Genomic DNA, 19,062 nt, shown 5'->3' on the forward strand with positions numbered 1-19,062 from the left:
TGGAATATTCAAGGCATAAAATCATCCCTGTTTGGCTACAAAAGTAATTCAGTATCTAGTGAATTTACAAATAACACAAAATATAATTAAATTATAATTATAATAAAAGGAAATCATCCTCCCTGCTGTTAAGCCCCCTGGCATTAAAAGAGGGAAATATTCAGGTGGAATCATTATCTGGTAGAAATCACAATTGTCTAAATTCATAATTCCTCGGAAATTAGAAAAATCACATATTTATCTTAAAATTAACAAAGAAATAAGCACTCCAAAAGATATATTCCTTTGTACAATCTACATTCTGCCTGCCGCTCTGTCAAAGTCTGGGTCTGTACATTGTTAACGGTAGGTTATGAGGGGACTCTTTGGATGGATACACATGAGAACAAATTTAGACCCTTTCTCACACAGTGTATTCACTGTAAAGCATGGTGGCTTGGTTAACTGATGTTAACTGATGTCAGTGTTCTTCAGGTTAGTGTGTTGGAATGGATGAAGTGTTCTTGAGAGAGAACTCTTTACCAGTGATCTGGTAGAATGAGTTGATTTTGAGGCGTGTATGAAGTGTTTTGGTAGTTTTAGTGCATTTAACAAGCCACTCTACAGCCAAACACGTTTACAACAAAACATTACGACTATATTACTGCACAGTAGAGCTCCATACAGTAGGCCCAATCATACAGGGAGTCCTGTCACACATACACAAGGAAAAGATTATTATGGTCTTCAGTAGGTCTGAAACACCACACAGACACACAAACACGCACAAACACACACAAACTATAATAATGGTGAGGTTTTTGCTTCACTGTGTATGAGAGCAGGTTGTATTTGAGAACACAGTTTAGTATCACATCAGATCAAGGACAGGGGATTTCTACATACCTGAGTGTGTCCAGTCTGCAGTGGGGATCCTCCAGTCTAGCAGAGAGCAGGTTCACTCCTGACTCTCCTGGGTGGTTGTAGGTCAGATCCAGTTCTTTCAGGTGGGAGGGGTTTGACCTCAGAGCTGAAGCCAGAGAAGAACAACCTTTCTCTGTGACCATACAACCAGACAGTCTGCAACAAAGAGAGTCACACACACACAAAGAAAAACCACCTTCAGCTGATGCCACTGTGCTGAATTCTGGCAGAATCACCAGGTAGGCTAAGCTAGTCAAAAACTCTTACTCTTTGTGAAAATGCCGGCAGCAAACAAACATGAATGAAAGTGATCTTGTGTCACCCACAGACTGTATAGTTATTGCTGTAAATCAGGACGTTTGTGCCCCGCTAGCAGTCTCCTCTACCTGCTGTCCACAGCCTTTGTGTCCCAAAAGCTAAAACATTTTGTCCCACCATTAACACTTTTTGCCTTTTCCGTTGTGTGACGTATTTTTGCAGCTGTTCAGACAACACGAACCTTGATCACCAATACAAGGAAGTGATCACAGACAAAATGCTCAGAGTTAACTAAATATCAGACCTACTTGACCACAGAATGCCTCCAAAATGTTGAATAAACCCCAAATGCACAAGGTCGATGTCCTCTGTCATAACCAACTGTCATCTAGCTAACATTAGCGAACACTGTAATGTTTACAGCCTACAAGTCTATATACTACTAGGCTGTAGCTATAATATTATCTAGCACTACTATTAACAATATTATTCTATTTCAAACTGATTCAAATGCATATGAAGGAATCAACATTAGCCACTGTGGCTAATTCCTGATTACCATGTTATGATCCACATAATCTTCCAGAAGGATTTATTGAAGTGACTAAGGGGAAAAATACACCATTTACTCAGACATTTATCTAAACATTTATTTAGCTAAGATAGAGCAAACTAACATAACTTGAATCATAGATAGTTATACTAATTTATCTGGTGAAGTGGCCACCAATTCTTTTAATCAGCAAATCAAATTCTCAGAAAATAAATAAATGTTTCTATCTACCTGACACAAGACACAAAACACACACACACACACACACACACACACACACACACACACACACACACACACACAACCCACACATACTGGGAGAAGTTGTTCTTGGAGGATGTTTTGATATCATTCCTTATTCATCTTATTCATGGTAGAGTTCTTAGGCAAAATTTTGAGCAAGCCCACTGCCTTGGATGAGAAGCAACCCCACACATGAATGGTCTCAGGATGCCTCACTGTTGGCATGACACAGGACTTATGGTAGCGCTCAGCTTTTCTTCTCTGGACAATCATTTGTCCAGATGTCCCAAACAGCCTGAAGAGGGCTTCATCAGAGAAGATAACTTTACCCCAGTCCTCTGCAGTCCAGTCCCTATACTTCCTGCAGAATATCAGTCTGTCCTTGATGTTTTTCTTGGAGAGAAATGGCTTCTTTGTGGCCTTTCTTGACACCAAGCCATCCTCCAAAAGCCTTCACCTCACTGTGCGTGCAGATGCACTCACACCTGCATTCTCCCAAGCTCTGCACTGGTGGTGACCCAATCCCGGAGCTGCATCCTCTTTAGGAGATGGCCTTACATGCAGCACTGTCCTTGCAATGCAATGATGACTACACACGTCTCATTGGAGGTAATCATGGTTAACAGAAGAAAATTTAAGTACCACCACCACCACCCTTTTAAAGCAACCAGTTTGCTCTTCTAATCAGCATGTCAGAGTGATATGATCTGCCTTGTCCTCGTTAACACTTTCTCCTGAGCTCACAATAAGATCACTGAAATTACTTTCAGTAATTAAGTTAGCAGGCCATTTTGTGGCAGGGCTGAAATGCAGTAATTTTTGTGATTAAGTTCATTTTATGGCAAATAATGACTTTGCAATTAATTGCAATTCATCTGATCACTCTTCACATTCTAGAGTTAATGCAAATTGCCACCATAAAAATTGAAGCAGAAATCTTTGTGAAAACCAAAATTGGTGCTAGTCTCAAAAAAACTGTCCCATGTGAATGTACATACATTCACATGGGACATTTTAGAATATCCAATCAAACTAACCATGTTTATCGACTGAGACGAAACCAGAGACCCTTGAAGAAACCCACACAGACACAGGGAGAACATGGAAACTCCACCCAGATAGGGACTTAAACCTAAAACCCTAATGCTGAGAAGCACATCATTTTTTATTACTATTATTATTATTATTATTATTATTATTATTATTATTATTCTTTATTTATTTATTCAGATTTTACTACTAGTTGCGGAAAATCTGATCTTGCAGCAAAATGTAACTCTTTCCACAGTGTGGTCATTTAATGAAATGCAACTAGTTTCACCAGAAATGTACTGTCTGAGTCTATATAACTTTGTCCTGCAGTGCCTTATTTTTAACTCTGTTAATGCTGCACTACCAGACAATTTTGTCATTTCTTTAAAGAAAAGGACAATCACATTTTGTAAATTGTGCACTATAATGGTTCCATTCAAGAATTAATAGACAGAAATCTCACCTGAGAATCTCCAGTTTACAGTGTGAACTCTTCAGTCTAGCACAGAGGCGTTTCACTCCTGAATCCTGCAGGTCATTATTATTCATCTCCAGCTCTCTCAGTGTGGAGTTTTCTGTTTGTAGAACTGATGTGAGAGATTTGCAAGACTCTTCAGTGAGACCACAGCCAGATAGTCTGCAAAAGAATACAGTACAAAGTGAAGTTCAATCAGATAATCTAAAGACATGTCACAGAATGCTTGCCTCCTGCGAGTCACGTGGTTTGGCCAGCCACGTGCAGTGGGAGGACTTTCATTTGTGGCCACGCCTGCACACACCTGTACTTCGTTTTGTCTGTGTGTATTTAAACTCACATCAGGGTGTGCAGCATTGCTGGTCATTGTTGACGTAGCGTGTGGATGTAACATAGTCAATATTCATCATATTAGTGTTTACTGTATGTGTTTAATGTTAACCGTTTCTTGCTTGTATCAATCATGAGTGATTCTTTTGAGTGCCGTTAGTATTTTATGTTAAATGCAAATAAATGTACGTCCCAGACATTAGCGTATGTGTGTCCTGCCCCTTGCCCTGTGGCACTCAGGCTGCTACATGTTACAGAATGACCAATCACCACAGGACGCCTACTCTCTCAGCAAAAAATGGACTTTATTAGGTACCCCCCGCACTGCTGCCTGGATCCCAGGAAATTGGGAAGAAGACTGCGACCTTGGTCCATGTCTTCTCCGGAGGCGGAGGGGAACACCCCCAGGAATTTGGGGGGGGGGGGGCTGAGGCTGTTGAGCCGGGGCCGGGGAGGGTCGAGGGGCACCAGGACGACTGGAAAGAGGGCAGTTGGGTGGAGCCAGTGGGATCTCCTGTATCCCCTCCCCTCAGCAGACTCGCCAGCGAGACTGGGAGGGTCTGCCCAAAGCCTCGGAGGCAAACTGCCTCTGGGACGCTCCTAGAGCCGCGGGAGGAAGGAGGACCGTTTAGGGAGGTGGCACGTCTGGAACCGGGGAGGACGTGCACCCCCGCGTGTCTGTCGAGGCGAAGGACACGTCAAGGCGCCTGTGGGGACGGCGGGCACCAAGTTTCATCTGTGTGTATTTAAATTCACATCAGGGTGTGCAGCGTTGTTGGTCATTGTTGATGTAGCGTGTGGATGTAACATAGTCAATGTTCATCATATTAGTGTTTACTGTATGTGTTTAATGTTAACTGTTTCTTATTTGTCTCAATCGTGAGTGATTCCTGTGAGTGCCGTTAGTGTTTTATGTTAAATGTAAATAAATGTACGTCCCAGACGTTAGAGTATGTGCATCCTGCCCCTCGCCCTGCAGCACTCGGGCCGCCACGCGTTACAAGACACTACACAAAAAGAGTTTGATAAGGAAAAAATGAGAAAATATTGCTACTTGTGTGTGTGCGCAAATAAAATATGAGACACAGTCGATGAATTAAGTCCATGTGTTTCTCTTCAACTAGACTTTGTATTATTCTTCACTTGAAGGAACAGCTAAATACACTTGATGGAACAGCTGTGACATTGGCCATATCACCTGTGTAATGGTTTCCTGTTTTTGAAATTCCTTCACATGAACGACACTGTTTAGGCATTCCAATCTTTACTGTATTGACCTATTGTTTATTCATTTTCTTAGAAGCGACTGCATACAATTCTGATATGGACAATGTCTACAAGACATAGAGGACTACTCGACCATTTAAAACTTGCTGATGCAGACAATTAACCGAAGCCAAGCATCCTACTATCTACTATTTTCATTCCACCATGACTTCAGTCATATGTTGCTTATGTTGAGTGCAGCATGTTTAACTACTCTTCCTCCATTAATCAGTAATGATAAATGAATCTGTTAGAAGTGCAGATTAATTATTAGTGATAAATGTATGTTAGAAGTGTAGATTAATCATTAGTTTAATGGAGATTTCCATTTTACAATAGTGCATTCAGGCAGTGGAATAGCCTAGCGAGCATACTGTAGGATCTAGTCTAGACAGCAGACTGTAGGATCTAATCTAGAGAGCAGACAGTAGGATCTAATCTAGAGAGCAGACAGTAGGATCTACTCTAGAGAGCAGACTGGAGGATCTAGTCTGGAGAGCAGACTGGAGGATCTTGTCTACAGAACAGACAGTAGGATCTAGTCTAGAGAACAGACAGTAGGATCTAGTCTAGAGAGCAGACAGTAGGATCTAGTCTAGAGAGCAGACAGTAGGATCTAGACTAGAGAGCAGACAGAAGGATCTAGTCTAGAGAGCAGACAGTAGGATCTAGACTAGAGAGCAGACAGAAGGATCTAGTCTAGAGAGCAGACAGTAGGATCTAATGTAGAGAACAGACAGTAGGATCTAGTCTAGAGAGCAGACTGTAGGTTCTAGTCTAGAGAGCAGACAGTACAAACTAGTCTAGAGAGCAGGCTGTAGGATCTAATCTAGAGAACAGACAGTAGGGTTTGGACTAGAGAGCAGACAGTAGGATCTAGTCTAGAGAGCAGACAATAGGATCTAGACTAGAGAGCAGACTATTCATTAATTATAACCCTAAAATCTTAAGTATGAAAGTAGTTCCATACAAATCTGTCAAAATATGCATTGTGTCAAAAAAACACACATCACATAGTAATGTTTCTCACCAAAAATGGTATTTGGCCATTAGAATGTTGGATAAATAATATTATTTACAATACAATATGACGCCTTTCTTGAACTTATGGACGCTTAACAGACAGATATCAGCTTTTACAATAACTCACACACCTGATGAGAAGCAGTAGCCAATTTACACACAGCATGCACTTTATCAGAAACCACAGTCGATTGCAGGGGAAGAGGAGATTAAGACCAGGACAGAGCATCAACTATCACTGGACATACATGCACACAGTCTCGCTCTCTTGCCCTTTCTCTCTCTCTCTCACACACACACACACACACACACACACACACACACACACACACACACACACACACACACACACACACACACATATATATATATATATGTGTGTGTGTGTGTGTGTGTGTGTGTGCTGCACTACAAGGCAGGTTTGTATTTTCATTAAAAATAAAAAGAGGACAATCACATCTAATAGATTGTGCTTCATAATGGTTCCATTCAAAAATGAATTAACAGAAAGCCTACCTGAGAATCCCCAGTTTACAGTGTGAACTCTTCAGTCCAGCACAGAGCTGTTCTACTCCTGAATCCTGCAAGTTATTATTATTCATCTCCAGCTCTCTCAGTGTGGAGTTTTCTGTTTGTAGAACTGATTTGAGAGATTTGCAAGACTCTTCAGTGAAACCACAGCCAGATAGTCTGCAAAGGAATACAGTACAAAGTGAAGTTCAATCAGAGGATCTAAAGACATGACACAAAATGAGTTTGATAAAGACAAAAAAAGAAAATATTGCTAATTGTGTCTGTGCACACAATATGAGGCACAGGCCATTCCACCATGACTTCAGTCATATATTGCTTGTGTGGAGTGCAGCATGTTTAGCTACTCTTCCTCCATTAATCAGTAATGATAAATGAATCTGTTAGAAGTGTAGATTAATTATTAGTGATAAATGTATCTGTGAGAAGTGTAGATTAATTATTAGTGATAAACGTATGTTAGAAGTGTAGATTAATCATTAGTTTAATGGAGAAGATTTCAATTTTACAATAGTGCATTCAGGCAGTGGAAAGGCCTAGAGAGCATACTGTAGGATCTAGTCTAGAGAGCAGACTGTAGGATCTAGTCTAGAGAGCAGACTGTAGGATCTAATCTAGAGAGTAGACAGTGGGATCTAGTCTAGAGAGCAGACAGTAGGATCTACTCTACAGAATAGACAGTAGGATCTAATATAGAGAACAGACAGTAGGATCTAGTCTAGAGAGCAGACAGTACAAACTAGTCTAGAGAGCAGGCTGTAGGATCTAATCTAGAGAACAGACACTAGGGTTTGGACTAGAGAGCAGACAGTAGGATCTAGTCTAGAGAGCAGACAATAGGATCTAGACTAGAGAGCAGACTCTTCATTAATTATAACCCTAAAATCTTACATATGAAAGTAGTTCCATAAAAATCTGTCAAAATATGCATTTTGTCAAAAAAACACATCACATAGTAATGGTTCTCATCAAAAATGGTATTTGGCCATTGTTAGATAAATATTATTATTATTATTAGTTACATTTATATAGCGCTGTTCACAAACTCAGGGATGCTTTACAGACAGACACATGCACACATACACAAACACATACAGACAGACACACAAACACATACACACACTCATAAAGACAGACAGACACACACACACACACACACACACACACACATATATATATATATATATATATATATATATATATATATATATATATATAGAGAGAGAGAGAGAGAGAGAGAGAGAGAGAGAGCTTACCTGAGAATCTCCAGATTACAGTGTGAACTCTTCAGTCCAGCACAGAGCTGTTCTACTCCTGAATCCTGCAGGTCATTATTATTCATCTCCAGTTCTCGCAGTGTGGAGTTTTCTGTTTGTAGAACTGATGTGAGAGATTTGCAAGACTCTTCAGTGAGCCCACAGCCAGATAGTCTGCAAAGGAATACAATACAAAGTGAAGTTCAATCAGAGGATCTACAGACAATACACAAAGGAGTTTGATACAGAGAAAATGAGAAAATATTGCTAATCGTGTGTGTCCGTGCACACAATATGAGACACAGTCCATGAATTAAGTCCATGTGTTTCTCTTTAACTAGACTTTGTATTATTCTTTAACTATTAAATGGTACCACTTAAACAGTACCACAGAAAGAGCTTCAGCAATAAAAACCTTTTAAAAAGTATTAATCCAAAATATACTTACAGACCATGTCTGGTATTTTTCAACACTGGAAGTAGTTCCCTCAGTCCTTTATCTGATGGCCTGAATTTCTTGAGCTGAAATTTCTCTTGAATTTCCTCTGACATCAGCAGCACAAACACCAGAGCTGAAGACTGTGCAGATGAGAGTGTCTGGGTTGAGAGGTCTCCTGAGTTCAAGAAGTTCTGTATTTCACTTGTCAGGGAGTTGTCCTTCAGTTCACTCAAGCAATGGAATAGATTGATAGTCTTTTCAAAGGATTTTGTTTCTGTGATAATTTTCTTGATGTAGTTCACAGTCTCTTCTAAACACTCTTCTTTGATGTCCAGTTCTGGGTGTAGACTCTTCAGGAGCTTCTGATTGGACTCCAGTGAGAGGCCAAGGAGGAAACGGAGGAAAAGGTCCAGGTGTCCATTTTCACTCGTCATGGCCTTATCTACTGCTGTCTTGAGCAGATCACACAGTCTGTGTTTTAGCTTCCATATTATTTTCTCCAGTAGGGTTTTAAGGAGTGGGTTGCCTTCATCCCTGAATGTTAGGAACACAAATACAGCAGCAAGAAACTCCTGGAAGCTTAAATGCACAAAGCTGTAGATCTTCACCCCCTGTTTAAAGATTTGTGTACAAATTCCAGAGTATACTAAAGCTTCATGGACATCAATGCCACATTCTTTCAGATCATTCTCATAGAACAGAAGCCATCCTTTTTGGAGCTGAAGAAAAGCTAACATTCCAAGCTTCATGATATCCAGCATCTCTGCTCTTTTTAACTCAGATGGAACTGCATTGTCAGTGCTTTGCTTTGTGTTGTATTTCTTAGTCTTTTGATCTGTGAGAAACAGCAGGAAATGTAGATACATTTCTGTCAGAGTTGTGGGAGAATTTTTCATGTCGGTACCATCCTTCAGCATTTTCTGAAGCACGGTGGCTGAGATCCTGCAGAAGACGGGTATGTGACACAAGATATGAAGGCTTCTTGCAGTCTTAATGTGTGAGAGAACTGTGCTTGCTTGATCTTCATCCCTGATTCTCTTCCTGAAGTACTCCTTTTTCTGCAGGTCGTTGAACCCACGGATTTCTGTAACAGGGTTAAAGTACTGGTAATTTATCTTACTGACTGCTGCAGGTCGCGAAGTGACCCAGAGGAGAGCAGAAGGAAGCAATTCTCCATTTATGAGGTTAGTTATTAATTTATCAAGAGTAGTCTTCTCATTCATATTAGACACCTTCTTCTGAGGAAGATCTAGAGGAATTCTACTTTCATCCAGTCCATCCAGTATGAAAAGCAGCTTATGTTTTTCATTTAATATCTCCTTTTCATCTTCAGCATGGAGTTCTTGATGGAAGTAAAGAAGAAGTTCTGAGAGGCTGTACATTTCATCCTTGATCAAGTTTAACTCTCGAAATGGGAGGTACATGATGAAATCTATGTCCTGGTTGCACTTCTCTTCAGCCCAGTCAAGAATGAACTTGTGTACAGAGACTGTTTTTCCCACTCCAGCTATTCCCAATGTCAGGACTTTAGTACCACGCTTGTTTTCAGTAGACTGTATTTTGAAGAGGTCACTGAGTGTGACTGGTGTTTCTTCTGTTTTGGGGTAAAATTCCTCCAACTGTCTCACTTCGTGCTTTGTGTTCACTCCTCCTGTGCATCCTTTGATCATGTAAACTTCAGTGTAAGTGTCTTTTATAGGCACACGATCACATTCTAGTGGAGCCTCCTCACACAACTTCTCTAATTTTTCCATATATTGTTTTTTCATTCGGCTACTGATATCACTTTTTCCTCCAGCTGTTAAAAAGAGGGAAGTAAACAGTTATGTGCATGATTCATATAACCAGTGGATAATGAAAGTGTTTTAGTGTAATTTCAAAATGTGAAATTTATCGTGTTCTCTCTGAAGTTTGTTTATGACTGTAGAGCAGAATACCTATCAGTAGTACTACCAAATAAGGAGAATCAAAAAGACCACAAATGAGAGTCAAAGATTTGAGCACTGTTATGAGATGTAACAATTTGCAATGGCTCAATGAGACCTTAACTAAACCTAGCTGGATATTACTTCTGCAGCTTAGCTTTGCCATCTTTCTTTGGTCAGTGCTACCTCCATTAGTTCATAATCACAGCTTGTGTGCAGGGCCTTACTGTCTTATGTATGTTGGTCTGTAACAGGTTAAATATATCTACCAGTGTTCAGTGTGTTAATGATCAGGTACTGACACACTAAGGGAGCGGTGATGTGTCTACCAGTGTTCAGTGTGTTAATAATGAGGTACTGACACACTAAGGGAGAGGTGATGTGTCTACCAGTGTTCAGTGTGTTAATAATGAGGTACTGACACACTAAGGGAGAGGTGATGTGTCTACCAGTGTTCAGTGTGTTAATGATCAGGTACTGACACACTAAGGGAGCGGTGATGTGTCTACCAGTGTTCAGTGTGTTAATGATCAGTTATTGACACACTAAGGGAGCGGTGACGTGTCTACCAGTGTTCAGTGTGTTAATAATGAGGTACTGACACACTAAGGGAAAGGTGACGTGTCTGCCAATGTTCAGTGTTTTAAAGATCAGGTGTTGTGATGTACATATGAATGATAACAGAAGTGTATGTGATGTACGTATGAATGATGACAGAACGGTATGTGATGTACGTATGTGAATGATGACAGTAGTGTATGTGATGTATGTGATTGATGACAGTAGTTTATGTGATGTACATATGAATGATGTAAGAAGTGTATGCATTGTACGTGAATTATCACTGTAGTATATATGATGTATGTGAATGATGAGAGTAGTGTATGTGATGTACATATGTAAATGACGACAGTACGCATGTGATGAACGTATGTGAATGATGACAGTAGTGTATGTGATATATGTATGTGAATGATGACAGTAGTGTATGTGATGTACATATGTGAATGATGACGGTAGTGTATGTGATGTATGTGAATGATGACAGGAGTGTATGTGATGTACATATGTGAATGATGATGGTAGTGTATGTGATGTACGTGAATGATGACAGTAGTGTATGTGATGTACATGTGAATGATGACAGTAGTATATGTGATGTACATATGAATGATGAAAGAAGTGTATGGGATGTACGTATGAATGATGACAGTAGTGTATGTGATGTACGTAAGTGAAAGATTACAGTAGTGTTGTGATGTACATACGTGAATGATTACAGTAGTGTATGTGATGTACATACGTGAATGATGACGGTAGTGTATGTGATGTATGTGTGTGAATGATGAGGGTAGTGTATGTGATGTATCTGAATGATGACATTAGTGTATATGATGTAGGTATGTGAATGATGACAGTAGAGTATGTGATGTACATATGAATGATGACAGAAGTGTATGGGATGTACATATGAATGATGACAGAAGTGTATGTGATGTACGTATGTGAATGATGACAGTAGTGTATGTGATGTATGTGATTGATGACAGTAGTGTATGTGATGTACATGTGAATGATGACGGTAGTGTATGTGATATACGTACGTGAACGATGACAGTAGTGTTGTGATGTATGTATGTGAATGATGAGAGTAGTGTATATTATGTATGTGAATGATGACAGTAGTGTATGTGATGTACATATGAATGATGACAGAAGTGTATGGGATGTACATATGAATGATGACAGAAGTGTATGTGATGTACGTATGTGAAAGATGACAGTAGTGTATGTGATGTATGTGATTGATGACAGTAGTGTATGTGATGTACGTAGATGAATAATTACAGTAGTGTTGTGATGTACATATGAATGATGACAGAAGTGTATGTGATGTACGTATGAATGATGACAGAACTGTATGTGATGTACGTATGTGAATGATGACAGTAGTGTATGTGATGTATGTGATTGATGACAGTAGTTTATGTGATGTACATATGAATGATGTAAGAAGTGTATGCATTGTACGTGAATTATCACAGTAGTATATATGATGTATGTGAATGATGAGAGTAGTGTATGTGATGTACATATGTAAATGACGACAGTACGCATGTGATGAACGTATGTGAATGATGACAGTAGTGTATGCGTTGTACGTGAATTATCACAGTAGTGTATGTGATGTATGTGAATGATGACAGTAGTGTATGTGAAGTACATACGTGAATGATGACGATAGTGTATGTGATGTATGTGAATGATAACAGTAGTGTATGCGTGGTACATGAATTATCACAGTAGTCTATGTGATGTATGTGAATGATGACAGTAGTGTATGTGATATATGTATGTGAATGATGACAGTAGTGTATGTGATGTACAAATGTGAATGATGACGGTAGTGTATGTGATGTATGTGAATGATGACAGTAGTGTATGTGATGTACATATGAATGATGACAGAAGTTTATGTGATGTACGTATGAATGATTACAGCAGTGTTGTGATGTACATACGTGAATGATTTCAGTAGTGTTGTGATGAACGAATGTGAATGACAGTAGTGTATGCGTTGTACGTGAATTATCACAGTAGTGTATGTGATGTATGTGAATGATGAAAGTAGTGTATGTGATGTACATACGTGAATGATGACGGTAGTGTATGTGATGTATGTGAATGATGACAGTAGTGTATGCGTTGTACGTGAATTATCACAGTAGTGTATGTGATGTATGTGAATGATGACAGTAGTGTATGTGATATATGTATGTGAATGATGACAGTAGTGTATGTGATGTACATATGTGAATGATGACGGTAGTGTATGTGATGTACATATGAATGATGACAGAAGTTTATGTGATGTACGTATGAATGATGACAGTAGCGTATGTGATGTACGTGAATGATGACAGTGGTGTATGTGATGTACGTGAATGATGACAGTAGTGTATGTGATGTATGTATTTGAATGATTACAGTAGTGTTGTGATGTACATACGTGAATGATTACAGTAGTGTGATGTATGTATGTGAATGATGAGAGTAGTGTATGTGATGTACATATGTAAATGACGACAGTACGCATGTGATGAACGTATGTGAATGATGACAGTAGAGTATGCGTTGTACGTGAATTATCACAGTAGTGTATGTGATGTATGTGAATGATGACAGTAGTGTATGTGATGTACATACGTGAATGATGATGGTAGTGTATGTGATGTATGTATGTGAATGATGACGGTAGTGTATGTGATGTATGTATGTGAATGATGACGGTAGTGTATGTGATGTATGTGAATGATGACAGTAGTGTATGTGATGTACGTACGTGAATGATTACAGTAGTGTTGTGATGTATGTATGTGAATGATGACAGTAGTGTATGTGATGTGTGTGAATGATGACAGAAGTGTATGTGATGTACATATGTGAATGACGACAGTACGCATGTGATGAACGTTTGTGAATGATGACAGTAGTGTATGCGTTGTACGTGAATTATCACAGTAGTGTATATGATGTATGTGAATGATGACAGTAGTGTATGTGATGTACATATGAATGATGACAGAAGTGTATGTGATGTACATGTGAATGATGACAGTAGTGTATGTGATGTATGTGAATGATGACAGTAGTGTATGTGATGTACATATGAATGATGACAGAAGTGTATGTGATGTACATATGAATGATGACAGTAGTGTATGTGATGTACATGTGAATGATGACAGTAGTGTATGTGATGTATGTGAATGATGACAGTAGTGTATGTGATGTACATATGTGAATGATGACGGTAGTGTATGTGATGTACGTGAATGATGACAGTAGTGTATGTGATGTACATGTGAATGATGACAGTAGTGTATGTGATGTACGTACGTGAATTATCACAGTAGTGTTGTGATGTATGTATGTGAATGATGACAGTAGTGTATGTGATGTATGTGAATGATGACAGAAGTGTATGTGATATACATAAGTGAAAGATGACAGTAGTGTAATGTGATGTAAGTACATGAACGATGACAGTAGTGTATGTGATGTATGTGGATGATGCCAGTAGTTTATGTGATGTACGTAAATTATCACAGTAGTGTATGTGATGTACGTATGTGTATGATGACAGTTGTGTTGTGATGTACGTAAATGATGACAGTAGTGTATGTGATGTACGTACGTGAATGATTACAGTAGTGTTGTGATGTATGTATGTGAATGATGACAGTAGTGTATGTAATGTACATGTGAATGATGACAGTAGTGTTATGTGATATACGTGAATGATGTCAGTATTGTTTGTGATGTATGTGAATGATGACAGTAGTATATGTGGTATTTATGGTGTTGAATATATATTACAACTTTAATGTTGTTTAGAGTTTCAATATATTTTCATGCCTAAAGGTGTGACTGGTTGAATTTACCTGCTGGACTCTTAGCAGTCGACTCTTCACATTTGTCTCCACCTATGAGAGAAGACAAGAGTAAAGAAAAGATAATATAAAACACAAAACCTACTTTATTAACTGTGAGTAAGTCCTGTGTGCATTTTTGGTGGTGACTGCTATGTTTGAAAAGACACTGCACATTTGTTATTTTGCATTTTAGAATTTAAACAGCCTGTGTCAAACATTGTTCATTACTGGACTATATTTGTGATTTGCCCATGTTTGAATTGAGACTGACATCATTTTTCTGATTGTTGTTAATGAACATTTTTTAGTCAAAACCTATTGTTTGCGATGTTTGTTTATTAATATACCAGATGATTTTGAGTTTTGACACATTCCAGCTGTAATTTAGTAATTGAGATCACTAATAATAGAACATTAGGTTCTGGCAGACTGTCAGACTGAAGACCAGTTTCTAGCCCAGTGCTATCAGACTGAACACCAGTTTCTAGCCTAGTGCTGTCAGACTGCTGAACACAGTACTCAGTCCCTCATTTATATCTGCACCACAACTAACTGTAACTGTACTGGACCTTAACCACACTTCCACAACTACACAGAATGACCTATGTATAAAACATTCATTTGAGCGTGTACATGCTTTGGGGAATAAAGACACTTTACCTCAGCACACAGGGGCACAAAGACACTTTACCTCAGCACACAGGGGCACAAAGACACTTTACCTCAGCACACAGGGGAATAAAGACACTTCACCTGAACACACAGGGGCATAAACACACTTCACCTCAGCACACAGGGGAATAAAGACACTTCACCTGAACACACAGGGGCATAAACACACTTCACCTCAGCACACAGGGGAATAAAGACACTTCACCTGAACACACAGGGGCATAAACACACTTCACCTCAGCACACAGGGGCATAAAGACACTTCACCTCAGCACACAGGGGCATAAACACACTTCACCTCAGCACACAGGGGCATAAACACACTTCACCTCAGCACACAGGGGCATAAACACACTTCACCTCAGCACACAGGGGCATAAACACACTTCACCTCAGCACACAGGGGCATAAACACACTTCACCTCAGCACACAGGGGCATAAAGACACTTCACCTCAGCACACGGGGGCATAAACACACTTCACCTCAGCACACAGGGGCATAAAGACACTTCACCTCAGCACACAGGGGCATAAAGACACTTCACCTCAGCACACAGGGGCATAAAGACACTTCACCTCAGCACACAGGGGCATAAACACACTTCACCTCTCAGCACACAGGGGCATAAACACACTTCACCTCTCAGCACACAGGGGCATAAACACACTTCACCTCAGCACACAGGGGCATAAACACACTTCACCTCAGCACACAGGGGCATAAACACACTTCACCTCAGCACACAGGGGCATAAACACACTTCACCTCAGCACACAGGGGCATAAAGACACTTCACCTCAGCACACAGGGGCATAAACACACTTCACCTCAGCACACAGGGGCATAAACACACTTCACCTCAGCACACAGGGGCATAAACACACTTCACCTCAGCACACAGGGGCATAAACACACTTCACCTCAGCACACAGGGGCATAAACACACTTCACCTCAGCACACAGGGGCATAAAGACACTTCACCTCAGCACACAGGGGCATAAAGACACTTCACCTCAGCACACAGGGGCATAAAGACACTTCACCTCAGCACACAGGGGCATAAACACACTTCACCTCAGCACACAGGGGCATAAAGACACTTCACCTCAGCACACAGGGGCATAAAGACACTTCACCTCAGCACACAGGGGCATTAACACACTTCACCTCTCAGCACACAGGGGCATAAACACACTTCACCTCTCAGCACACAGGGGCATAAACACACTTCACCTCAGCACACAGGGGCATAAACACACTTCACCTCAGCACACAGGGGCATAAACACACTTCACCTCAGCACACAGGGGCATAAAGACACTTCACCTCAGCACACAGAGGCAAAAACACACTTCACCTCAGCACACAGGGGCATAAACACACTTCACCTCAGCACACAGGGGCATAAACACACCTCACCTCAGCACACAGGGGCATAAACTCACCTCACCTCTCAGCACACAGGGGCATAAACACACCTCGCCTCTCAGCACACACATCTCTTTCCCTCTCCACTCAAATCACTATATATATAGTCACTATATATGACCATATATAGTGTGTTTATAAATTATTTTCCACCACTTTGTTTATTGAATTCACTAACAAAACAAATTCAAATGTAATAAAATCCAGAAATAGTGAGGTTAAATAGTGAACATGATTTCACCCGCTTTATTTTCACTGTGTTTGGTCCTCAGGGTCTTAGCCAGTTGGTTGTGGTTCATCTTCTTCAGGATGATCAGTGTGATCTCTACAGCTCCATCTGGGCCATATTTCTGCACCATCTTGTCCACAGTGTCAGGTCTGTTAGATTTCTCCAGCTTAGACTTTGGGATAGCGGGGAAACCTTCCACTGCGTTTTTAAGATGCCACTGGAATAACGTCAGGTCTTCTGTCTCCAGTTCATTTAGAGTGAAGAGAAGCTGTTCTTTAATGTTGGCCATCCTGCATCATGAAGAAGGACAACAGACTCCAGTTTACTGAAGGTTGACAAACAAGTTCAGTGGTTTATGTTCACAGTTCAGCAATAGTTTGGAGTTTGGAGGTGGCCCACAGAATGCTGCTAGAACAGTAGAACAGTTTTACAGTGTCCACCCCTACATCCAACCAACATGGAGGACCAGATGTTACAAGGATACAACACTGTGCACCCCTACACCCAATAATCCCCTCAAATACTAAATGTAAATATCATCTTTTCCCCTGTATTCCCCTTTAATCCCATTCACTACTGTATTCTTATCACTGGATCCCTCACTATAGTGGACAACCATTCACTACTGTATTCTTATCACTGGACCCCTCACTATAGGGGTCAATCATTCACTATGGTACTGTTATCACTGGACCCCTCACTATAGTGGACAACCATTCACTAGTGTACTGTTATCACTGGACCCCTCACTATAGGGGTCAACCATTCACTATGGTACTGTTTTCACTGGACCCCTCACTATAGTGGACAACCATTCACTACTGTACTGTTATCACTGGTCCCCTCACTGTAGGGGTCAACCATTAACTACTGTACAGATGTCCCGTCATAAGAATTCTGGTCTGGCACTGGTATTAACACTAGTGAACAGTTCAGTGTTACACTGAATACATTCACTGGTATTAACATTAGTGAACAATTCATTGTCTGAATGAATATGACATCCCAGCTACAGAGCTTTTTTCAATATGCCATCAAACTCACGAACAGTTGAATATCACAATGCACATAACTCCTCATAAACATAATTACACACAAATATTCCATCTTCACATAGTACTCCACCTTTATCTGCACCAATTTATTCATTTATATTATTTATTTACTTTATTATTCTACAACTGCATTTCCCAACTGCTGCACTCAGCACTCTTCACATCTAAAGTCCGATGCACATGTAAAGTTTACAAGTACGAGTGTGTGTGTGTGTGTGTGTGGTGGAAATGTCTCTTGAAGTACTGTGTATAAGCAACTTTGCGGTGTGAGTACTGTAACAAGGAACAAATTCCTTGTATATGTGAGCATACTTGGCCAATAAAGCCTGATTGTGATTATATGAACCATAAAATCCACAAAACAATACAATGTACTACAGCGTTTTATAACTACGTTACTGTACCTGTACAAACTGAGAGAGAATCACTTATCCACATACAGTGAGTCTCGTTTCTCACATCAACGTCTGAGAGAAAACAGAACCGTCACATTGGACTAGTTACTCCTCACACCAAAGAAACCCCTGCACAGGAGAAATAATTACAAACATACATATACTCCTTAATATATTTATTACTCCTTTATTCATCTCTGCTTAGTGTCTGAATATAGAAATAGCGATTTAAACAAATGTAAAAAAAACAACAACAACAACAACAACTCAGTACGAGGCGCATGAAAAACACCTACTTAACCTCTTACTTTGTACGGCGAACTGAAACTTTGGGCTCTCATTAATGACGTCACCAGACGTTGCCGATATTTCATTTACGGCATTTCAAAATAAAAGTTTGACATTACTCAACATGTAAAAGACGCTCCAAATTCAAAGCTTTGAATAATTCTTAAAAAAGAAAAAACTGTCCATGTTCCGAGTGTCGTGTGTGTTTTGCGCCTGTTACAGATCCAGTGACTGGTTTCCCCCCACCCCTTGAATCTCACTACACTGAAGGTCCTCTCTGGGTCTGCCAACCATCCTGTGAAAGGCTCCACCCCAAACAGGA

The 19,062-nt window shown here is 40.1% G+C and overlaps 1 protein-coding gene across 1 annotated transcript in view; it reads right to left on the bottom strand.

The window, feature by feature from the left end:
- Positions 1 to 18,754, bottom strand: part of LOC113568374 (NACHT, LRR and PYD domains-containing protein 3-like) — a 22,924-nt gene extending 4,170 nt beyond the window's left edge. The window contains exons 1-7 of the mRNA XM_035525843.1: positions 18,462 to 18,754; positions 17,015 to 17,292; positions 14,680 to 14,721; positions 8,319 to 10,107; positions 7,871 to 8,044; positions 6,600 to 6,773; positions 886 to 1,059 (exon numbers count right to left, since the gene is read on the bottom strand). Coding sequence (XP_035381736.1) covers positions 886 to 1,059; positions 6,600 to 6,773; positions 7,871 to 8,044; positions 8,319 to 10,107; positions 14,680 to 14,721; positions 17,015 to 17,291 — 2,630 coding nt within the window. The 5' untranslated portion in view covers position 17,292; positions 18,462 to 18,754. The remainder of the gene's footprint in view (positions 1 to 885; positions 1,060 to 6,599; positions 6,774 to 7,870; positions 8,045 to 8,318; positions 10,108 to 14,679; positions 14,722 to 17,014; positions 17,293 to 18,461) is intronic.
- Positions 18,755 to 19,062: the final 308 nt, after the last annotated feature.

Source organism: Electrophorus electricus, chromosome 5 (assembly GCF_013358815.1).
Source record: "Electrophorus electricus isolate fEleEle1 chromosome 5, fEleEle1.pri, whole genome shotgun sequence".
NCBI classification, from domain to species: Eukaryota; Metazoa; Chordata; class Actinopteri; order Gymnotiformes; family Gymnotidae; genus Electrophorus; species Electrophorus electricus.